At 37.2% G+C, this 18,946-nt stretch overlaps 5 protein-coding genes across 8 annotated transcripts in view; 3 read left to right on the forward strand and 2 right to left on the reverse strand.

The window, feature by feature from the left end:
• The window catches only part of LOC112462985 (allantoinase), an 18,003-nt gene extending 10,542 nt beyond the window's left edge, over nt 1-7,461 (reverse strand). Inside the window, exons 1-3 of the mRNA XM_025029099.1 lie at nt 7,265-7,461; nt 7,030-7,199; nt 6,843-6,957 (exon numbers count right to left, since the gene is read on the reverse strand). Coding sequence (XP_024884867.1) covers nt 6,843-6,957; nt 7,030-7,199; nt 7,265-7,423 — 444 coding nt within the window. The 5' untranslated portion in view covers nt 7,424-7,461. The remainder of the gene's footprint in view (nt 1-6,842; nt 6,958-7,029; nt 7,200-7,264) is intronic.
• LOC112463001 (odorant receptor 10a-like) lies at nt 17-1,641 on the forward strand. The gene is made up of 3 exons (XM_025029117.1): nt 17-167; nt 282-421; nt 895-1,641. Exons 1-3 carry the CDS (start codon nt 90-92, stop codon nt 1,058-1,060), a joined length of 384 nt encoding a protein of 127 aa, XP_024884885.1. The 5' UTR covers nt 17-89; the 3' UTR covers nt 1,061-1,641.
• On the forward strand, nt 4,403-6,769 carry LOC112462991 (odorant receptor 22a-like). The gene is made up of 8 exons (XM_025029106.1): nt 4,403-4,874; nt 4,967-5,084; nt 5,205-5,466; nt 5,554-5,691; nt 5,794-5,884; nt 6,092-6,228; nt 6,461-6,593; nt 6,665-6,769. Exons 1-8 carry the CDS (start codon nt 4,761-4,763, stop codon nt 6,716-6,718), a joined length of 1,047 nt encoding a protein of 348 aa, XP_024884874.1. The 5' UTR covers nt 4,403-4,760; the 3' UTR covers nt 6,719-6,769.
• A 602-nt stretch (nt 7,462-8,063) lies between the features above and the next one.
• Nucleotides 8,064-11,186, forward strand: LOC112462988 (odorant receptor Or2-like). The gene is made up of 9 exons (XM_025029102.1): nt 8,064-8,230; nt 8,359-8,478; nt 8,614-8,731; nt 8,800-9,064; nt 9,895-10,047; nt 10,152-10,242; nt 10,406-10,542; nt 10,858-10,990; nt 11,067-11,186. Exons 1-9 carry the CDS (start codon nt 8,087-8,089, stop codon nt 11,118-11,120), a joined length of 1,215 nt encoding a protein of 404 aa, XP_024884870.1. The 5' UTR covers nt 8,064-8,086; the 3' UTR covers nt 11,121-11,186.
• Nucleotides 11,187-11,256: 70 nt separating this feature from the next.
• Nucleotides 11,257-18,946, reverse strand: part of LOC112462981 — an 84,981-nt gene continuing 77,291 nt past the window's right edge. For 3 of the 4 annotated variants that reach the window (XM_025029089.1, XM_025029091.1, XM_025029092.1), the window contains exons 2-6: nt 15,594-15,828; nt 15,256-15,407; nt 12,928-15,142; nt 12,622-12,769; nt 11,257-12,426 (exon numbers count right to left, since the gene is read on the reverse strand). In XM_025029089.1, the coding sequence (XP_024884857.1) occupies nt 12,363-12,426; nt 12,622-12,769; nt 12,928-15,142; nt 15,256-15,407; nt 15,594-15,828 (2,814 nt within the window). In that variant the 3' untranslated portion in view covers nt 11,257-12,362. Of the gene's footprint in view, nt 12,427-12,570; nt 12,770-12,927; nt 15,143-15,255; nt 15,408-15,593; nt 15,829-18,946 lie in introns of all 4 variants that reach the window. The other variant, XM_025029090.1, reaches the window with a different exon arrangement.

An 18,946-nucleotide genomic window follows, 5' to 3' on the forward strand; every position in this document is an offset into this window, starting at 1 on the left:
TAGGAGCCACCTAATAAATATTTTTTTGGATTAAAATATTTTTTTTCTCAGTGATATAATATTATCGTTTTATTAGGTTTGTCAATGTAATGAATTCGATGTATGGAACGGTGGCATTAATTATGCCATTGGTGACTGGTGCGGTTATAAGTCTGGTTGGAGTTCGAGTAAGCATTTACATGTATTTTTTATAAAGAAAAGAAAAAATTAACATTATTATCAAAATCTTTCACATACCTATATATACATATAATTCTATGTTATATTTCTATATGTTGTAGATGGTTGTATATGGATTAAATCAGTTAGAACAAGTAATGAGATTTGGGCTTTCAATCATAGGCATGTTAATGCATTTTCTGATCCTATGTTATTCTGGTCAAAAGCTAATGGACGAAAGTCAGAATGTATTTTATCGAGCGTAAGAATTTTTTTATTTTGATACTTTGAGCCAAAAGTTTACTAGGTTAATGCAGGTAATTATAATTCCCGTAGAGTGTTGTGATCGCTGTATATATTTTTACACATATTGTAAAATTTGGGGAAATATATAATATTTCTTGCTGAAAAAGATACTCTTAATAATCTCTTTATAAATATCTTACAAATTTTCTATTATATTTTAAAACTAACATGAACCACGGGTTTAATTTTTTTTATGGTAGAACATTAATACAAAATTTTTGTTTTTAATATTGTGAATAAAATATATATATGTAAAGCATTATTTCAAATACCCATTTTATACAATAGATTTTGCCTTAAAAATTTAATTTATAATTTGCAATACTTACTTGCTTCCGTTCTATAGAAGAAAAAAATTTCAATTTCTTACTCAGATATAATTACTGACAAAAATATTATGTGAACGGATTCTTAAATTTATATCTACAGGTATGCTGCAAAATGGTATACATTCTCACCAAGATTAAAATCGCTCTTGATTATAACTCTTTACAGAAGCTTTAAACCGTGTGGTTTAACAGCTGGTAACATATTTTCATTATCAATGGCGACTTATGCTGCAGTAAGTACGAAAATCTTCAATTTTTATTTGTGATATACAGAAGACAATTTATGCTGATATCTGTATTTGATTTAAGGTGATACGGATAGGCATATCCTACTTCATGACATTCTTATCACTTAAAGATTAAGTAGCTCCATACATTTTGTAGTTTGTTCTTAATTCTACTAGAATTAAATTTGAGCGATTGTGTTACAATTTTGCCAAGTGTTCCGATTGGGAACACCTTAAATTTCGCTTATTGTTAGATACAAAAAACACTTTAAAATCGATTGCATCTACATTTATTCACTGGCACATTTCATAATGTAGGTAAATGAAATATGTAATTGAAATATGGATTCTCAAAACAGATTATCATTCATTTCCTCCTTTATTCATAATCATTAATTTTCAATTAATCTTTTCTGAAATCAATACCTATCTAAAATAAAAATGAGAGAGTCTTGGGAATCAAATCTAAGACTCACCTACTATTAACCCTTCGTGCGCCTGGTTGAGTTTGACCGACCCACTAGAGTGCTTTGGAAGATATAACTTCGTAATCGCGGGAACGCTGGTGGCCTGAGTGTTTTATAACTGCTGTTTACATGTCGTGCTCGCACTATTTTATAAGTTCACGAAAACATAAAATAAATAATACTTTTGATAAAATTTTGATATTATGATTATACCAGGATATACTTAATTATTTTCAAACTTTCGGGTCTGTCAAACTCACCAGGCGCACCGCGTTAAAAAATTCAGCAGACGCACGGAAGACCAATCGACCACTCTCCCATGTCTTCCTATAATTTCGTATTTGTGACTGTAAAAATTGATCAATAAAATGACAATACAGGGCACCACACAAACGTCCGTTTTCATTCTTATCAATAAATAAAGAATCGTAGATGACACTGTTAGAGGGTCACGCAGTGTTATTATTTATTGTGTATATGAGGGTAGAGGAACGTTACGCAGTGTGTTATTATGTAAGTGTCCAGCTGGAAAAGATACTTTCCACGAGCTTTTTGAAATACAAGAATAGGAAATGGGACAATGACAGTTTAGTATTTTTCACAACATCTCCACGGAAAGTTCGACTTTCCATGCCTGTAGAGAGGGGCGAAAGTGACCAATTTCACGCCAGGACGACATTAGCGGGACGGAAGTGATCACTTTCCGCCCTAGGGAGGAAAGTGGTTACTTTCGTCCCGCTATGCCGTCCTGGCGTGAAATGGCCACTCTCGCCTTTCTCTAGGCATGGAGGTCGAACTTTCCGTAAAGATATTGTGAAAAATATCGTGTGCACCTCGGGGCGAAAGCTTTTTCAGACTCGTGTGATAGTTTATTCTCGATCATTAGGTACGTACACAAATAACTCTTTTCTTTTAATTCTATCGCGAAAAATCGTAAGAATTTTATTCCATAGTCATCAGTTTGAGAAAGTGACATCAAAATCGGATATTATGAAAATTAGTAAACGCGGATGCTGCATGAATGTATTATCCAAATCAACAAGCGAGGAAATGATATACCAGAATTATGTTATATGTTTAAGGAAATATCAACTTGCTTTAGGGTAAATAGTTTTTTTTAATAATCTTGTCACAGTATAATTGTATTTGTAATAGGTATATTTTCGTAATATATTAATATATATTATTATTCTGTAGGTTTGTCAATGTACTGAATTCAATGTATCGAATAATGGCATTAATCTCGTTATTATCTGTTGCTGCAATCATCAGTCTCGCTGGAATGCAAGTAAATATTACAGGCATTATTTACTTTTTGTAGAGAAAAAAAAATTAACATTGCTCTAATAATAAATATTAAAATTTTAACAAATATTAAAAAATACATTATATAATACAATGCATTTTATGTACTGTAGATGGTATATGAATTAAATCAATTAGAAGAAGTAATCAGATTTAGCTTTGTAATCATAGGCATGTTACTGCAGCTCATGGTTTTATGTTATCCTGGTCAACAGTTGTTAAATGAAAGTCAAAATGTGTTCTACCAAATGTAAGAATTTCTCTATTTGAGTTAATGATTGCGCTCACGCCCTCGTGTATGTGTGTGTGTGTGTGTGTGTGTGTGTGTGTGTGTCATATATTTATCATTAATGCTGGTAATATTAGCAATTCCAGACACAAAATGTTAATTGTCACATATATATTTTATGCATATTTTAAAAAATATATGATATTTTCTGTTCAAAAGAGAGAGAGAGAGAGAGAGAGAGAGAGAGAAAGAGTGAGTGAGAGAAACAGAGTTTTAAATATTTTGTTTATAAATCTATTATATTTCAAAATCGATAGAGTCTGATATCTTTTCTTATAGCAGAATCTTAGTACAAAGTTTTTACTTCTTCATATCATGAACTATAACGCAGTCTCAAGCTGAAGCTAGAATAGTACAATCATATATAATTAATTTGATAATTATTTTAATATAATAGTGATGTGCTAAATAATTATCTTTAAAATCGCTACAAAGGATTTATTGCTGATATTGAAAAATATCACCCTAGCCAGGGTAGCCCAGCCATATTTCTATTTATTTGTATTATTCACATAGCGGTCAAGCTCACACTTAATTGTTTAATGTTTAATTTTTTAATCGGATGTATGTAATTATCCATGAAATTCTTATATGAAGGAATTCTTAAATTTTATATAAACTATATTTACAGATATGCTGTGGAGTGGTGTATACATTCTCACCGAGATTAAAATCGCTGATGATTATAAGTCTTCGTAAAAGTTTTATACCTTGCGGTTTAACAGTTGGTAACATAATTCCATTATCAATGATGACCGCTGGTGCAGTAAGTATGGAATTTTGAATTTTTACATTTGCGATGCACATAAAACAACTTATGCGTACATCTGTATTTTATTCAAGGTAGTGCGAGCAGGCGTATCCTACTTCATGACATTCTTGTCACTCAAAAATTAGTTATAGTTTCGTGCATTTTGTAGTTCTTTTTTAATCCTGCTTAAAAATCTTTGCATAATCTTTGAGTGATTGTCGTTCGTGTCAATAGGAAACTGCTTCAATTTTGCTTATCAAAAAGCACTTTAAAATCCACATTTACTACCACATTTACGATTCTAACGGTCGCAATTCGTGCTAACAACTGCGAGCGTAAAAGAAGGCATCTGATCAATAAAACAATGAGACAGGGCATAGGATGGTGCGTTCTCACTCTCGCGTTATTACTCGCGCGTCTTTACCGCGTCACGCGATATCATTATATTAGTATGTGATATGCTGAAAAAAATATGCGATAAACACTACTCGGAATATGAGAAAGGAAGAATGTCAGTTGGACATACTAATACGATGTCATGGCGGAAACAGCTACTTTGCGCTGACGATTTTTGACATTCCGTAATTTCTGACAGGTTGGACGTAACAAAGGAGTCGATGGCACATGTAGCACGCGACCGCGCGTCATTCGTATATCGTAGCTGTTAAACGGGAAACGAAATATCATGTTGGTGCATGTTCTACGAGAATACAATGTCAATAAAATATTATTGTCACGCTTAGGTCTTTGGCCGTTCCAAAGTAGGCTCGTGAGAAATTCGTTACCGATGTTTTGTCTTATATTTGAAATAAGTTACTATCCGTTCGAGGTAATGTGCATCGATCAATGTTCAGATCAATTTTGTACAATATAACTGTCTTGCCACATGTGTTTCGGTTTAAAACTTGACGTTACACGTAGATTTTAATGTTGTACGATCATCGAGACGATGCGCAAATGGTTTTTGAAGGTTGCTATCAATTTGTCATATCAACCGCCTTTATAGTAAGGCTGTGGAATGAGATTTGGAATCGCGACAAGGTATATTTTCTAAACAATATGTGCATCACCTACATCTCTTTAACCACTGTCTCAATATAATTTTTATCGATATGTTACTGTGTTGCGACCAGTTCCGTCGTTTATACGAAGCCATGAACGATCATTGGGATATATTCACGAATGAATTAGAAATTCGTGTTCTAAAAAATTATTCCGTCATATCGCGGAAATTTACGATATTTTACTCGAGTAAGTACACAATAGTATTGCACAATTTTTAGCATAAGCGGCGATAATAACGATAATTACGAAATATGAGACGCGTTTAAGATTATTAATGCGGAAAATATGTCTTTCACGAAATTGCAGCTATGATGTACCTTTTAAGTTCAATGTTCGTAATAATCCCGTTGACACCGACGTTCCTAGATATCGTGTTGCCTCTCAACGAGTCGCGTCCACGAATCTTAGCGATCGACGTTGAATTTAGAGTAGATACGGACGAGTACTTTGTGCCAATTTTTTGTTACACTACTGCTATAATTTTGGTGGGTATAAGCATAATGGTGGGTGCCGATACAATGCATTTCACGTGTACCACTCATGCATGTAGTTTATTCTCAATTATCGGGTAAGTGTATATCGCAGGCAATGCATACGATAGGTATACTTGGGTCATTTTGAGAAATACTTCGTAAGAATCATAAGTATTTCGCAGTGAGCAAATTGAACAGATTACGTCGACGCAACACACGCGAAAATGCGAATGTGGCTCGAAAGAGCATGACTGGTCGAAAGAGCAGGTGATATATCAGAAATATGTTACGTGCTTAAAAAAATATCAACTCGCATTAAAGTAAGTCGAGTTTTCTCGAGTCGTTCTTATATTTTGTATATATATATAATGCAATAAGTTGCTTTTTACTAAAATTGCTTTTCATATCATTGTGATTTACAGGTTTGTCGATATATTGAATTCGACGCATCAAACGGTTGCAGTATTCTTCTTGCTGTTGATTGGTGCAACTTTAAGTCTGATTGGAGTTCGAGTGAGAATTAAATAATTACTTTTCAACAAAATGTATCATAGAAAAGTAAAAATAAATAGTACAGGCGTATCTTTTTAATGAATTCCGAATAAAATAAATCTTATTGAATTTTATATAAAATATATTAGATGCAGAAAAATGATATTCTAATAGTGAAATTATTATATTATTAACGCAAATTTCCTGAAAACTCTTGATGCATTATAGATTGTCTATGTATTAGACCAGCTCGAAGAAATGGCCAGATTTACGTTTATAATTATGGGAGCGTTATTACAACTGATGATCATGTGTTATTCCGGTCAGAAATTAATGGACGAAAGCCAGAATGTATTCCATCGAGCGTAATAATTATTCAACATTCTTAAATATATTTAAATAGTGCACTTCAGAATATAATTTTGTGAAAACAATATTTCAGATAATAGATTCAATTTTATAATTTTAATAAATCGAGCTTTAATTGTTAATATTTTTTCGTTTTTTTTTCGTAAGTGAGAAAAGACGGAATAATTTTAAAGTAAAATTCGCCGAAATCTCGCGCGCCTATATTTTAAAACTTAATTTTTTTTTCAGATACGCAGCGGAATGGTATTTATTCTCACCGAGATTAAAATCGCTGCTGATTATAACTCTTTACAGAAGTTTTGTACCGTGCAGTTTGACTGCAGGTAAATTATTTCCGTTATCAATGTCGACTTATGCCGCGGTAAGTGTGAGATTTCGTTAATTTATACGCATTTGTGGAAAAGACTTACGCATTTTGGTATTCGATTCAAGGTGGTACGAGCGGGCATGTCTTATTTCACAGCATTTCTGTCGTTTAAAGATTAATTTATCCGAATTTCCAGTCATAGATAGGAGAACCTTAGGTTAGTATCCCGTTATTCTTCGAAGATAATTTTATACATGTTCATGTGTATTAAATATATTTATTTAAAAATTTGCGAAAACGTACCTGATTCCCTGGTATCACCCCGCCCCAGAAGGCAACGTCCACAAATATTTTCGCGCACGCTTCCCTCGCTTTAGCTTTGAGATTATCCAAAGTGGTGGTGGGCGGAATAGAATTCCTACAACATGAGATAGATATGTATACGTCTGAATGTAATTTCAGACGTATATAGGAAAACATAGATTATTACAAAGGCATATCCGCGATCGTGGTGACGCCGCCAGCCGCGGCCGCACGTGTAGCGGTGTGAAATCCTTCCCATTCGGTTCTTCCGGGCTCATTTACATGCACGTGAGAGTCTATTATTCCAGGCATTAGCACTAACGAGCCGCAATCGTTAAACGGAATGCCGGGATATTTCTGAAACGCAACGTCGATTTGCATTTCGTCCCCTGTCCCGCGAACGATTTATGCGAGATAATTACCTGTGATAAATATCGTACAACATCTTCACCGGTGTCGTATGATATTTCCTGGATTTTTCCATCGCTTATGACCAATGTGGCCGGTCGGACGCTATTTGCGAAGACTGCTCTTTGAGACACGAAAGCGCAGATTCGTGAATAATCTTCGTGAAAACGCATGTTTGAACGTGCACCGTCGAGCAGTAACTGCGATTGCCTCGCGTAATTCGTGGGTCTATAAATAGTTCAACAAATAGTTCAGATACTGAATGATGTTATCAAGCGACCGCACGGCAGAGCACAGAGATGACACGCATGAAGCTGCGATGTCATTTGTATGACATTGTATTACGTGCGTGTAACGCAACATTGGCTAAATATTAATAAATATAAATAACTATAAAAATATAAGTATCGTTTCGCGTAGACTTGTAGAGCATTTGAAACCGACTGAACTTGCATCTGTTGATGTTGCAGCTTGATCGAGTAAATGTAGAGAAATAAAAAATAATTTATTGATAAATTTAAAACAAGATGTCTCTCAAGACATGGAGAGAGACCATCATTCTCGTATTCTCGACTATTTGTCGTGTCACGCGACATCAGCGTGCGGGTGTCCAAAGAAGTATTATGCATGAAATTACGGTCTACGACAAACGGCATCTAATTTTCGAGATCCGAGCAACGTGATCCGCGCTGTGACGATGCGTGACATCCCGCAATTTAGAATTTTATAATTCTACGATCGTGTTCCGACTCGTGCCGAAATCGATCGCTACAGAGGGGCTCATGCCGCGCTCCCTCATTTCCGTCGCAGCTCTCAAACAAGCAGAAGCTAAAGTCATGCTGGTGAATATACTTCGAGAGTACAATGTCAATAGAATATTTATGTCGTGCTTGGGTCTTTGGCCGTTCCAACCTAAGCTCACGAAACGTTTGTTATCAATGTTCTGCTTCATACTTGAAATAAGTTACTTGCCATTCGAGGTAATACGATTACTTTTTATTTTCGAATACGTGCAATTAGCCTTTAAAACATATCCATCACGCCAAAAGATATATTGCTTTTTCCTGTGTAATATATTTGGCAGAACGTAATATAATTTATCTGGTAGATATTGACATTATACATACATAGACACAGCGGGCAAATGATCTTTGAATGTCTGTATCAAATGGTCATAACGGCGGCTTTCCTTGTAAAGTTGTTAAATCAGCTTTGGAACCGCGACAAGGTAAGTATCCAAAACATCAATTACGAATTGTAGACTTTCTCATTTTCTTCATTAATATTCATTGAAATAAATTTCTTATATATACATATACTTAATTATCACTTTAGTCATATGTTTTTTTTTCTTTACGATTAGTTTCGCCGTTTATACGAAATCATGGAAGATCATTGGAATGTATTTACGAGCGATTTGGAAGTTCGAATTTTAAAAAGTTACTCTCATATATCGCAGATATTTACAATGTCTTACTCGAGTGAGTGAATTATATCGGAAAGAAAAAAGAGATTATAAATTATTAATAGTGACAAACGTATTTTGCAGTACTAATATACTTCATGATGTCGATGTTTATAACGATACCCTCATTAGGGCCGATACTTCTCGATATCGTACTACCTCTTAATAAATCACGTCCGCGACACATTGCGATATACAGCGAATACGGAATAGATCAAGATAAGTATTTTGTACCGATCTTTTTGTACACTTCTGTTATGATCACGGTGGGTATGACCATTATGGTGGCCGTTGATACCATGCACATAGTGTGTACCGCGCACGCATGCAGCTTATTCCAACTTATTGGGTAAGTACGGAGGAGTAACCCAGGTAGCACATACACGTTTCACAAATGTTTTATGAGTGTTTATCCGAAACGTTTTATAACCGATTGCTATATAGAAACGTTTCTTATGAGTAAAAATGTCTATTCGAAAAACGTTCGACAGAACGTTTCTTTTCCGATAAAATAACGTTTAAAAATGTATTATATATAGAGAGAGAAACGTTTTGTTTTAATGATAAAGACATTTTAGATAAAGACATTTAAAATTCCTACTTTTCACATCTTTTAAACGTGTTTATGACGTCTTTGAGACATGCCATGCGTGAGAATGTTCTAGAAGCTTTATGCATATACCATCTATGACGACTATTCTTTTTCGAAGAAATTCCTGAACTGGTGCACATTCGTGCAATAAGTTAAAATGAAACAAAATATACTTGTCTCACTCTAACTTAATTGCATTACTGATGTGCACCAGTTCAGCAAGTTCTTATTCAAAACGGAACACACGTATAAATGTTCTTTCAATGGCCACGTTTAGCAGAAGGTTTATTTTGCAACTTTTGAAAGTTTTCTAAGCTCAGATTTGTCCGATGACAAATATAACTAGGTATATTAATATAACTAGGTATAATAATAAATAGGTATTTTTGTTAACTGTAGAAACGTAAAAAATACGTTTCTTAAATCATGATTTCGAAAACATTTTTGTTCAAACGTTTCTTAATGGTTCTTTACGCTTGTGAAACTATATGTATACGTTCAAAAAACGTATATGAAACTAATATGTGCTACCTGGGAAAATACGTCCACGTATTTTTCGTAAAAATACCGCAAAATTCATATTGTAGTCAACAAATCGAAAATGTGATATCGAATGTGCATAATGGCGATGAAATCAACGAAGTCGAACATTGTACGAATGTGGAGTATAAAGTGTTCAGCGAGGAAATGATATATCGGGAATACATCGTATGCTTAAAAAAACATCAACTTGCTTTGGAGTAAGGGACTCCGTGCGATCTTTTGAGATCATTTTTGCGCTGAAGATACAATTATCAAAGTAATATAACGAAAACATGTAATTAATTAAAATCGTTGTTATTAGATATATCGATCTATTAAACGACACGTACAAAATTGTCGGAATTAGCTTCTCATTACTAGTCGCTGCAGTTTTCAGTCTACTTGGAGTTCGAGTAAGCATTAGGCATTAAATAATTACGGATATATATCGTTCTTAAATAATTAGCATTAATATATTACATTTAAAAATATCGCCATTTCGTAAATTTCGTGAAAATATGATAATTATATTTCAGATGGCGTGTGGATATATATAATACCTTTGATATATTATAGATCGTCTATGTGTTAGACCAACTAGAAGAAATTATTAGATTTTTGTTTATAATCGCGGGAGCGTTGCTGCAATTGATTATCGTGTGTTATTCCGGCCAGAAAGTAATGGACGAAAGTCAAAATATATTCCATCGAGCGTAATGATTATTTTATATTCTCACAAATTTCCGTCATTTCCAATACGTTTCGAAATTTGAAAATTGATTTTACAGTATTTTAAGATAGAACCAATGATTCAAAATATTTCTTAATTGCGTTATGCATAAAGTATGTTACGCAAAACGCAAACACACACATACACACATATATATAAAGTTTCTGATATATTAAACATTATTACATACGATTTTACTTAAAAGATTTTTCAATTTATGATATTTCCTAGAGTTTTGCATGACGTGTGTTGATGGAAATCTAAATAAAAACTAATTTTAAAAAATATATTCTTTCAGATATGCAGCGGAATGGTACAAATTCTCACCAAGATTAAAATCATTATTAATCATAACTCTCTACAGAAGTGTTGTGCCGTGCAAATTGACAGCAGGTAATCTGTTTCCGTTGTCAATGGCGGTTTTCGCCGCGGTAAGTATACGAGAAGATCTGTAAAAGTAATTTATAACATGCAGAAAATGATTCATACGTTTATAATCGTTTTAAGGTGATACGGACGGCTATATCTTATTTCACGGCACTCTTATCGATACAAAATTGATCAGTTTTAAAATAGATGCTTAACTAATTTTTCATTGATACGTCTTCGATCCAACAAAGTGTAGATAAAAATTTAAAGATCAGTATACTGCACTTTATAAGATGAGTATAAAGTATTTGAGATTGAAAGAAGAAAGTTTGCCAAGTATGCTTTTATTTAACAAAATCACATTTATTATTAAATATACAACTCATATAATATCAGCCGATGCGACTACAATCAATATCACAGCATTTTGCAGGTAGACATTCGTAATGTCAGTCTCTTAACGAAATAAACTTAACGAGAATTACTAGTTACTGTAGTAACATTACGCAATACGCAGTTGATGACTTTCGTGCTTTCGGGCGCAACTAACTAGCTTTTTAATGTTCGTGTAGGTCGATTTACACAAGAATATATTTTTAAATAAAAACATTTGTTAAATCCCACGATGCTGTTAAGTTAAACCATATTCCAAGCTGTTAGCGTACCACATCTAACAGGACATGGCTATAAAGCTGCACAATACCGTTATTGTTAACTAATTCTACTTCATTACTTTACTTAACATTTCTTTAACGTTAGAATACAACGTTCATATCTAAATAGATATGTTCGGAATAAGAAATGCAAATGTTTCAATAGCGATATAATTTAATAATTATTCTGCAAAATTTATGCAAAATTAACTCTATCTTTCTCCTTTTTTTTTGAAACAGAATAGATTAATTGAGTATGAAAGAGATATATGAAAGCGTAAATAAATACGGATTGCTCTTATCTCTGAGATCTTATTTAGAGAGTTTAAATATAATATTATACATATTATATAATGCAAGATGTTCTTATTTATCAAAAAATCTATTAGAAAAAAAGAATTGTTATGAATATTATCCGTTAGTGCAAGTAATTGATGGCTATCACAATTAGAGTTCAATTATGTGTGTATGATTTATATACATATATATCTCCCTCAGCATACAAAATATTATCGAAAGCACGTTAAGATGCTAACCGAAATGCATGAAATATTTAGAACGTAAAATATCGATAGTTCAATTTTTTTAATCTAAATTTTGTAATGTTTAGATGTTAATTTTTTAATCTTTTTATTCAATAAACCCAGAGGGTTTATGAAATTATATCTAATAGAAAATTTCGTAACTTCTCGTAGTAATTCATCATATTTTTTAGAAACGAAATTAACAATATAATAATAATAATATTAATAATATAATTAACGCTATAATGGCAATAGTTTTATTCGTCGGTAGACTTCGTTAATTTGTCGAGGCAATCATATGACTTTGATTGTGTGACATATCTGCAACATAGAAAACCTTTTCATTAGATTTCACATACTTATATGATATTAATTACAATCATTTAACGACGCTAAAAGCAAGAGGCAAAGAAAGATTGTGAATGGGGTCAGTGATCGTTAATAGAGCAAAGCACAAAAACTAACCGTGTTAATAATTAAATATTAATCTAAACTGCATGGCTTGCGTGACACAACCGTTTATGCGTTGGATCTCTTCGGGCGACGTGAAGTATCAAGTTCCCAGCTTTGGCGCTCTTGAACATCTGTAACGCCTTGGCGTGCGTCAGTCCATCCAACGAGGAGCCATTGATTGCTAATATTTCATCTCCCACTCTCAGAGTACCTTTAACATTACAGGTAAACTGCTGCAGACATTGTTTCCCTTTTATATTATTTTACGTTGTATCTTTTTTTATGTTTTGTATTTTAATTTATTAATTTCACATTCTATGGTAAACCTTATAGCACACTAATGCTTCGGTGCAAAAAAAAATACGATACCTTCTTCCGCAGCTTGTCCACCGAGCATAATATCCTTCACAAAGATACCCATGCGTCCTTTATTGCTGTCCACGCCGCCGACGATGGAAAAACCCAATTTCTTCGGCGCGCCCTTTTCCAATATGATCGTTAAGAGATCGATAGATAAGCTGGACCCTCGTCGAACGGGGGGCGCCTCTGCGCTTCGTTTCCTCACGACCTGGAACTTCTTCATACCCGTCATCTTTTGGAAACTAACAGTCGCGTCGTCAACGGCGCGGTGGATTCGGGCGTTCGTTGAAGATAACGTATCGTCGGACGGAACTGACAGTTCGAGTCTTTTGTTCTTCGAGATCCACGCGTCGGGATCGCTTCGCGTTCGCGTCAAGGCGTTGCCCCACGTGTCGCCGATTTCCTCGCCGAAAGACGGAATCGGTTCTCTCGCGATTTGCAGCTCGACCGTGCCAACGCAACTCCGCAAGGCGTTTCGCGCCTCAGCCATCGACATGCCGCGTATCCTACGCCCGCAGACACGAACGATCTCGTCGCCGATGCGGAATTGCCTCGACTTGGCCGCTTCGCCGTTGGGATCCATCTTGGCGATCACGTAGAATGGCCTGGCCGCCTCGCACCGTTCGACCGAAATACCGAGACCCGCCGCGTGGCTCACCGTCAGCTTCATCGTCTTCAATTCACGTCGTACCAGGATCTTGTTAGCGGCAGTGACAGGCTTAATAATGGAAGCGATAGGAACCGAGGACACCTTCTTCGCCGCGTTTCTCGGCACGTCTAACGTGTCGAGTTCTAGAGTGGAACGCGATCTCTTTGGGCTATAGTATCGTAAAGGATGAGTTATTGCGTCAGATAAGGAATGGATTTTGTTAGCCGGTGGAGTGTCCTTGCACGGGGACGCCGCGTGGTCCAAGAGGTGCAGTACACTTGGACTTGAGCATTTTCGATTTTTAGACTTCTTGTCCTTCAGTAAATTTTGAAATTTAGCCATCTGGGATACGTTAACATGACTTTCCGGCGTTACACAAAGTTTCCTCTTGTCGGAGTCGACTTTTATTTTGACATCATCGGTGCCACGCGCATCAGCATCGTCACATTGCGGTGTAACGCCGAGATCGTTACGGTCTGTCACGTGGAGTTTCGTTAAATCCTCACCGAGCAGAACGGATGTCGCGGTCGCTGCTTTCGTTAGAGCCTCGCGAGACTTTGGCAAGAGATCCGCTTCCGTCTTAGAATAAACTTTCGTTAAATCCGGTCGGTATTCCGGAAAATCGGCAAAAGTATCCTCGTCGCAGCTGTCCGTGTCGTCCTCCTCCGACATTAACACGGTGGATTGGGTTGCGGTCGACTCATTGAAGGAAGAATTGTTCGCCGCGACATCGACAGCGGCATCGGCGGCGTTGACCTTCTCGATCTTCGAATCGCACGTTTCCGACGAACGTGATTCGGTCACGGTACTTGCGTGTTTTTTCTGCAAACCCTCGAGTAGAGATAAGTCAATACCGCGATAATCGTCCGATGTTATCGAGAAACTGCGCGGCTTCAACAAGGGAGGCACCGCCGATTTTTCGCTGTCCGGCGAGTCCGCGCCGGCTCGCGTACTGTCCGAATCGTAGCCGCTTTCGTCGCAACCTATGCGCAGATTGCTCAGCAGATCTTCCAGACCGGTCAGCGAGCCGGCAGATAATCCTTGGGGACACGAATTTCCTTTAGCTTCGTTGACAGTCGCGTTACCGGCAGACTGATGATGATCAGGCGTTCGCGTCGGGGTCTCACTTTTCGTCTCCCCCGAAGATTTCGGACTCGCGCTCGTTCCAACGTTCTCCAACGTTTCTCTCGCGGACGCGTCACCCTGACGCGGCTTCAGGCTCTCGTGATTCTTGAGTATGTAATCCAACAGTCGCTGTTGCTCCTGCAGATCCTGTATGCTGCGACTCAGTTGCAATTTCTTTTGGCGAAACATTTCCCGATTGATTTCAGTGACCTCGCGATCGTCGAAATTCTCTGCGCAAATACCTCGAAATGGGAGCTTCTTGATCGCACCTTCGCTGAGGGTCTTCCCCATCGGGCAATGGCTAACATTGACAACTGCATCCTCCTCCTGGATCGTCGCGCTTCTCGTAGAACTCTTGCCGTTAAGAGAATGATCGCCACCGGTTCTGAAGAGATTTCTCAACGATTCTACTCTGGGAATTCTCTTTGGTTTCGGGAGTTCGCTATTTCCCTAAAAAATGTTGATTATTCATTGTAATATTTCCCAAAAAGGAAGTTTTATTCGCGTCTTAGCACGAAGCTAACGCGGGTTAAGCTAACTGTTATATGTTACGTTGACGTTACGTTTTCTTTCTCGCTCGAGATTTCATCGTAGCCGCTTTTCCGATGCGGGCTCCACCGTCGTCGCCGTCGCGGCACCGAAAGCAATTCGGAGCTGTCCGACCTCTTCATTTGATCCCATCGTCGACCCATCTTTCGTCCCCACGTGGAGATTCCTTTCGAGTGGGGGGAGGGGGGGGCAAAGGTGCAATCAATTTTAAGATGTCAATCAAGATTAACCTTAACTTTGCTACTGCTTATTACAGACAAGAACGAAGCGATATCAAATACGGATAGGTATGTTGCGAGAAGTTTTACGCGCACGTTACCGCGATGTCCCGAGTGTCTTATTGCAGTCCTACCTTTACGAGTCAGGATAGAAGGGTCCGTCGGTTCTTTCGGCGTGTCGGTGTCTTCTTTTACTGGAAGTATACCTTCCAATCTGTCGTCCGCCTTCAATTTCTTCTCCGATCTTTCAGACGTATTGCTTTCGGCATTATTCGCAGCCGCAACGTCTTGAGATATAGGCACAGCCGAAACGAGCTGCGGACTCGTATCAGCCGTGTAACGTTTGAACAGACGCATCGTGAGGATATGCTGCAAATAAAATTATTAACTAACTATAACATAAATCATAGCACATGATCGGAAGATGTTTCAAACAGGCGGAGATGTACACGGAAAAAATAATGTTGTATCAACAGCAATAACAGCATGAGATCTAATTGGCAATAATCTTGTTAATTCAAGAACGGTATTGATGAGATAAATACTTATTTTATTAAAACAAGAGCATGACGTATTGAATTAACAAGATTGTTTCCAATTAGACTAATTCTGTTAATATAACAATTTTTTTTCTATGTACAAGTAATAAATTTCGCAGTTAATAATTACATGTTCTAACAGCTGCATAACTATTATTTTTTCCTTTCTTTTTTTTTTCTTTAGCATATCCCATTTATAGTTAGTGGTCATAATGTTGAAAATTAGACCGAGAGAAACACATCTGAAATTTACAGATCCTACGGTATCGGCTACGGTAATTTCTACGGAACACCCTGTAGGTATAGAGTAAGAAAAGAGAAAAGAAAGGAGAGAAACGTGGAAGGGAAAGGTGGAGGCTTCGCGAGACAGCCTCGGACTTCCTTGAAAGGTTTGTCGTCGGGTGACGTCAGCCCTCGTCCACAAAACGGTCGCCGTCGCGTATGTACATCTGTCGCTCGCCCATATGTGTGTTCCGCGTTTTTTGAATAAAAAAAAAAGGAGCAAAATGAACTGCGAGGAGAGCATCGCAGGTAGGTAATCGGACAATGAACCCGTTTACACGTTCTCTTCCTCCTATTCCTCGTTTCTTTTTTTTCGCATCGCATTTGCACTGCATATCCTCTTCCACGCGAGATTTGTTCCATTAAGAGTTGTCTCTCACGTCTATTGAACGGATGTAATTAAGTTTAAACATTTTAATGTTGCTCGGCGGAGGGACTGGTGATAAAAAAAAAAAAAATGAATAAGAATATTGACCACGACGTGTTGGTAATTGATAAAATTTTCAATGTGCAACAGAAGTTTAAAAAATAAATAAGTAAAACGTTATTGTACTATTATCTTGCTATTGTTTACGAGAGAATGCGTCTGCGTAAACTCAAGCTACGGAAACTTAAGCTGAGAGCATTGGTCGAGAATATATCTGGAAGAGACTAAGATAACGGTTGATATCTTCGGTACGATCTAGGCGATTATAAATTCGACGAGTACGGACAGCGAGGATCTACCTGGCTTTACGGTCGAACAAAACTCTTCATTCTGGCAAAATTAACATATTTGTATCTGTGTATCTATACAATTGTAAAAGTGTAAGTTAAGTTCTTAATTATTAAGTTAAGCAAATAGAATCGTTACGCTTTTTTTAGCCGATTATAATTTATAATTCTCGCAAATAAAACAATTATATATTTTTTTTCCAGGTTTTATTAATGCGAAAGTATTACATCGAACTGTTACCAAGTAACAGTGAGTCGAAGCTGTTAGTATAGTGGAGCCAGAGCGAAGTCCTAATTTGGACTCGGATTACGACACAGCCTCTTCATTTTCCCAATTCGAAGCTACCAAATATGGAACGTAAAATTAACAACCCGCACAAATATATTTCGCCAATAAACGCGAAATAATCCCGTGTACTCTAACAGGAACTAGTCACTGTAAAACTACGTTTTCAACAACGCAGGAGGTTTAACGGTTCTGCATCGTTAGCCTGAAAAGTGTATGCTATTTGCTTAAATACGGGATTTGTATAAAGTCAGTTATATACAAACGTATAAACACAGAAATAGAAAGAGAGAGAGAGAGAGAGATGCGGGTGTCTGATATGGTCTTTGCAGGGCTCGCGCTTTCACGTCTGCGCTGTTAGGCACACCTGACTCTCAACCATGGGAACCTGCCGTGCCTTTCGGGAAACGCGCGGTACGTGCCAGGGAGCAGATGTCCATTGTCCTTGCGAACGAGGGACAACAGCTACCCATCACCCTCATCATTTCATCGATTATACGTATAGCTCTGTATAATAACGTGCGACCGCTAACTACAGCTCTTTTTTTTTATATATACGTCTAGCTAGAGAGTCTGGTTCAAAATCCGGTTCTCAATATGGCTCGACTAAGTTCTCGGATCTGAAGGATACAAGTGTTCGATTCGACAGCTCGGTCGCAGGAGGAACGAAATCGGTGTCACGCACCGACGTAAAATGCGGCAAATATCTCGGTCGTTCGACAGATCTCTTTCTCTCTTTTCTCTCCTCTCCCGAAAATTGCCGTATCCCTCCCATCCTGTTATTTTTTTCTCTTCAACAGCGTCTCGTAGAAAGTAAAACTATCGGCCCCGAGGCCGCGTGTCCTCGAACCGCGCCGGTCTGGCATACATTCGCTACGCGAATAACGCAGACAGATCTTTTTCCGAACACCTTGTGGATTTGATAAAAAAAAGTCGAGGGTCGATCGATAATCACCATAGTCAAGGAGACTCAGAATCAATTTATTTCATTAGCTGAGGCAGATGCATTTGCAATAGAGCCACGTACCTTGACTGGATACATTTTTATGCATTTTCTCGGCATATTTAAACTACAAGTAGGGAAGTAATAGGGAAAAATTCGTCTGAGAAGCCGATGTGCAATATTAAATTTCTCTTCGCGACGCACGAAATAGATGGGTTGATATAAGTGCATATAATCATGAGTACTGTGTGGAGGGTAAAAATGCATGCACCTGCACACCCCTGCACTTTCGTACGAGGGGTAGAAAACTCATTTGAAAGCGCTATTACCTTCCCGATTAAAATTTTATAGAGTATAGTGCGTTAATACATATTCATCGGATATCAAGGTGAAATTTCTGGATACTCTCTATATAAGAATCATTTTATAAATACCTACACACTTATTTAATACCGCATTTCCCGGTTGTCCGTCAAAGTGTTGAAAGGGGCGTGTTTAATCCGATAGAATAAAGCGGGCGTACTGCATAACTGTAATGCATCTCGCGCACCGCTTACGATCTTATACCGTTATCTCTTGAAATAGGTGAGTTCGCGGTGCATACATAGCGCGCTGCGTATACATCTGACAGTTAATTACGTTGTTTGTATTAACTACATTGTCGATACGATCGAGCGAAATGGGTTACGCGTGACTTGCGACGTTATAAAGCTCCGCCGCAAG

Source organism: Temnothorax curvispinosus, unplaced genomic scaffold (assembly GCF_003070985.1).
Source record: "Temnothorax curvispinosus isolate PA1 unplaced genomic scaffold, ASM307098v1 QBEX01012990.1, whole genome shotgun sequence".
In the NCBI taxonomy this organism is placed as follows: domain Eukaryota; kingdom Metazoa; phylum Arthropoda; class Insecta; order Hymenoptera; family Formicidae; genus Temnothorax; species Temnothorax curvispinosus.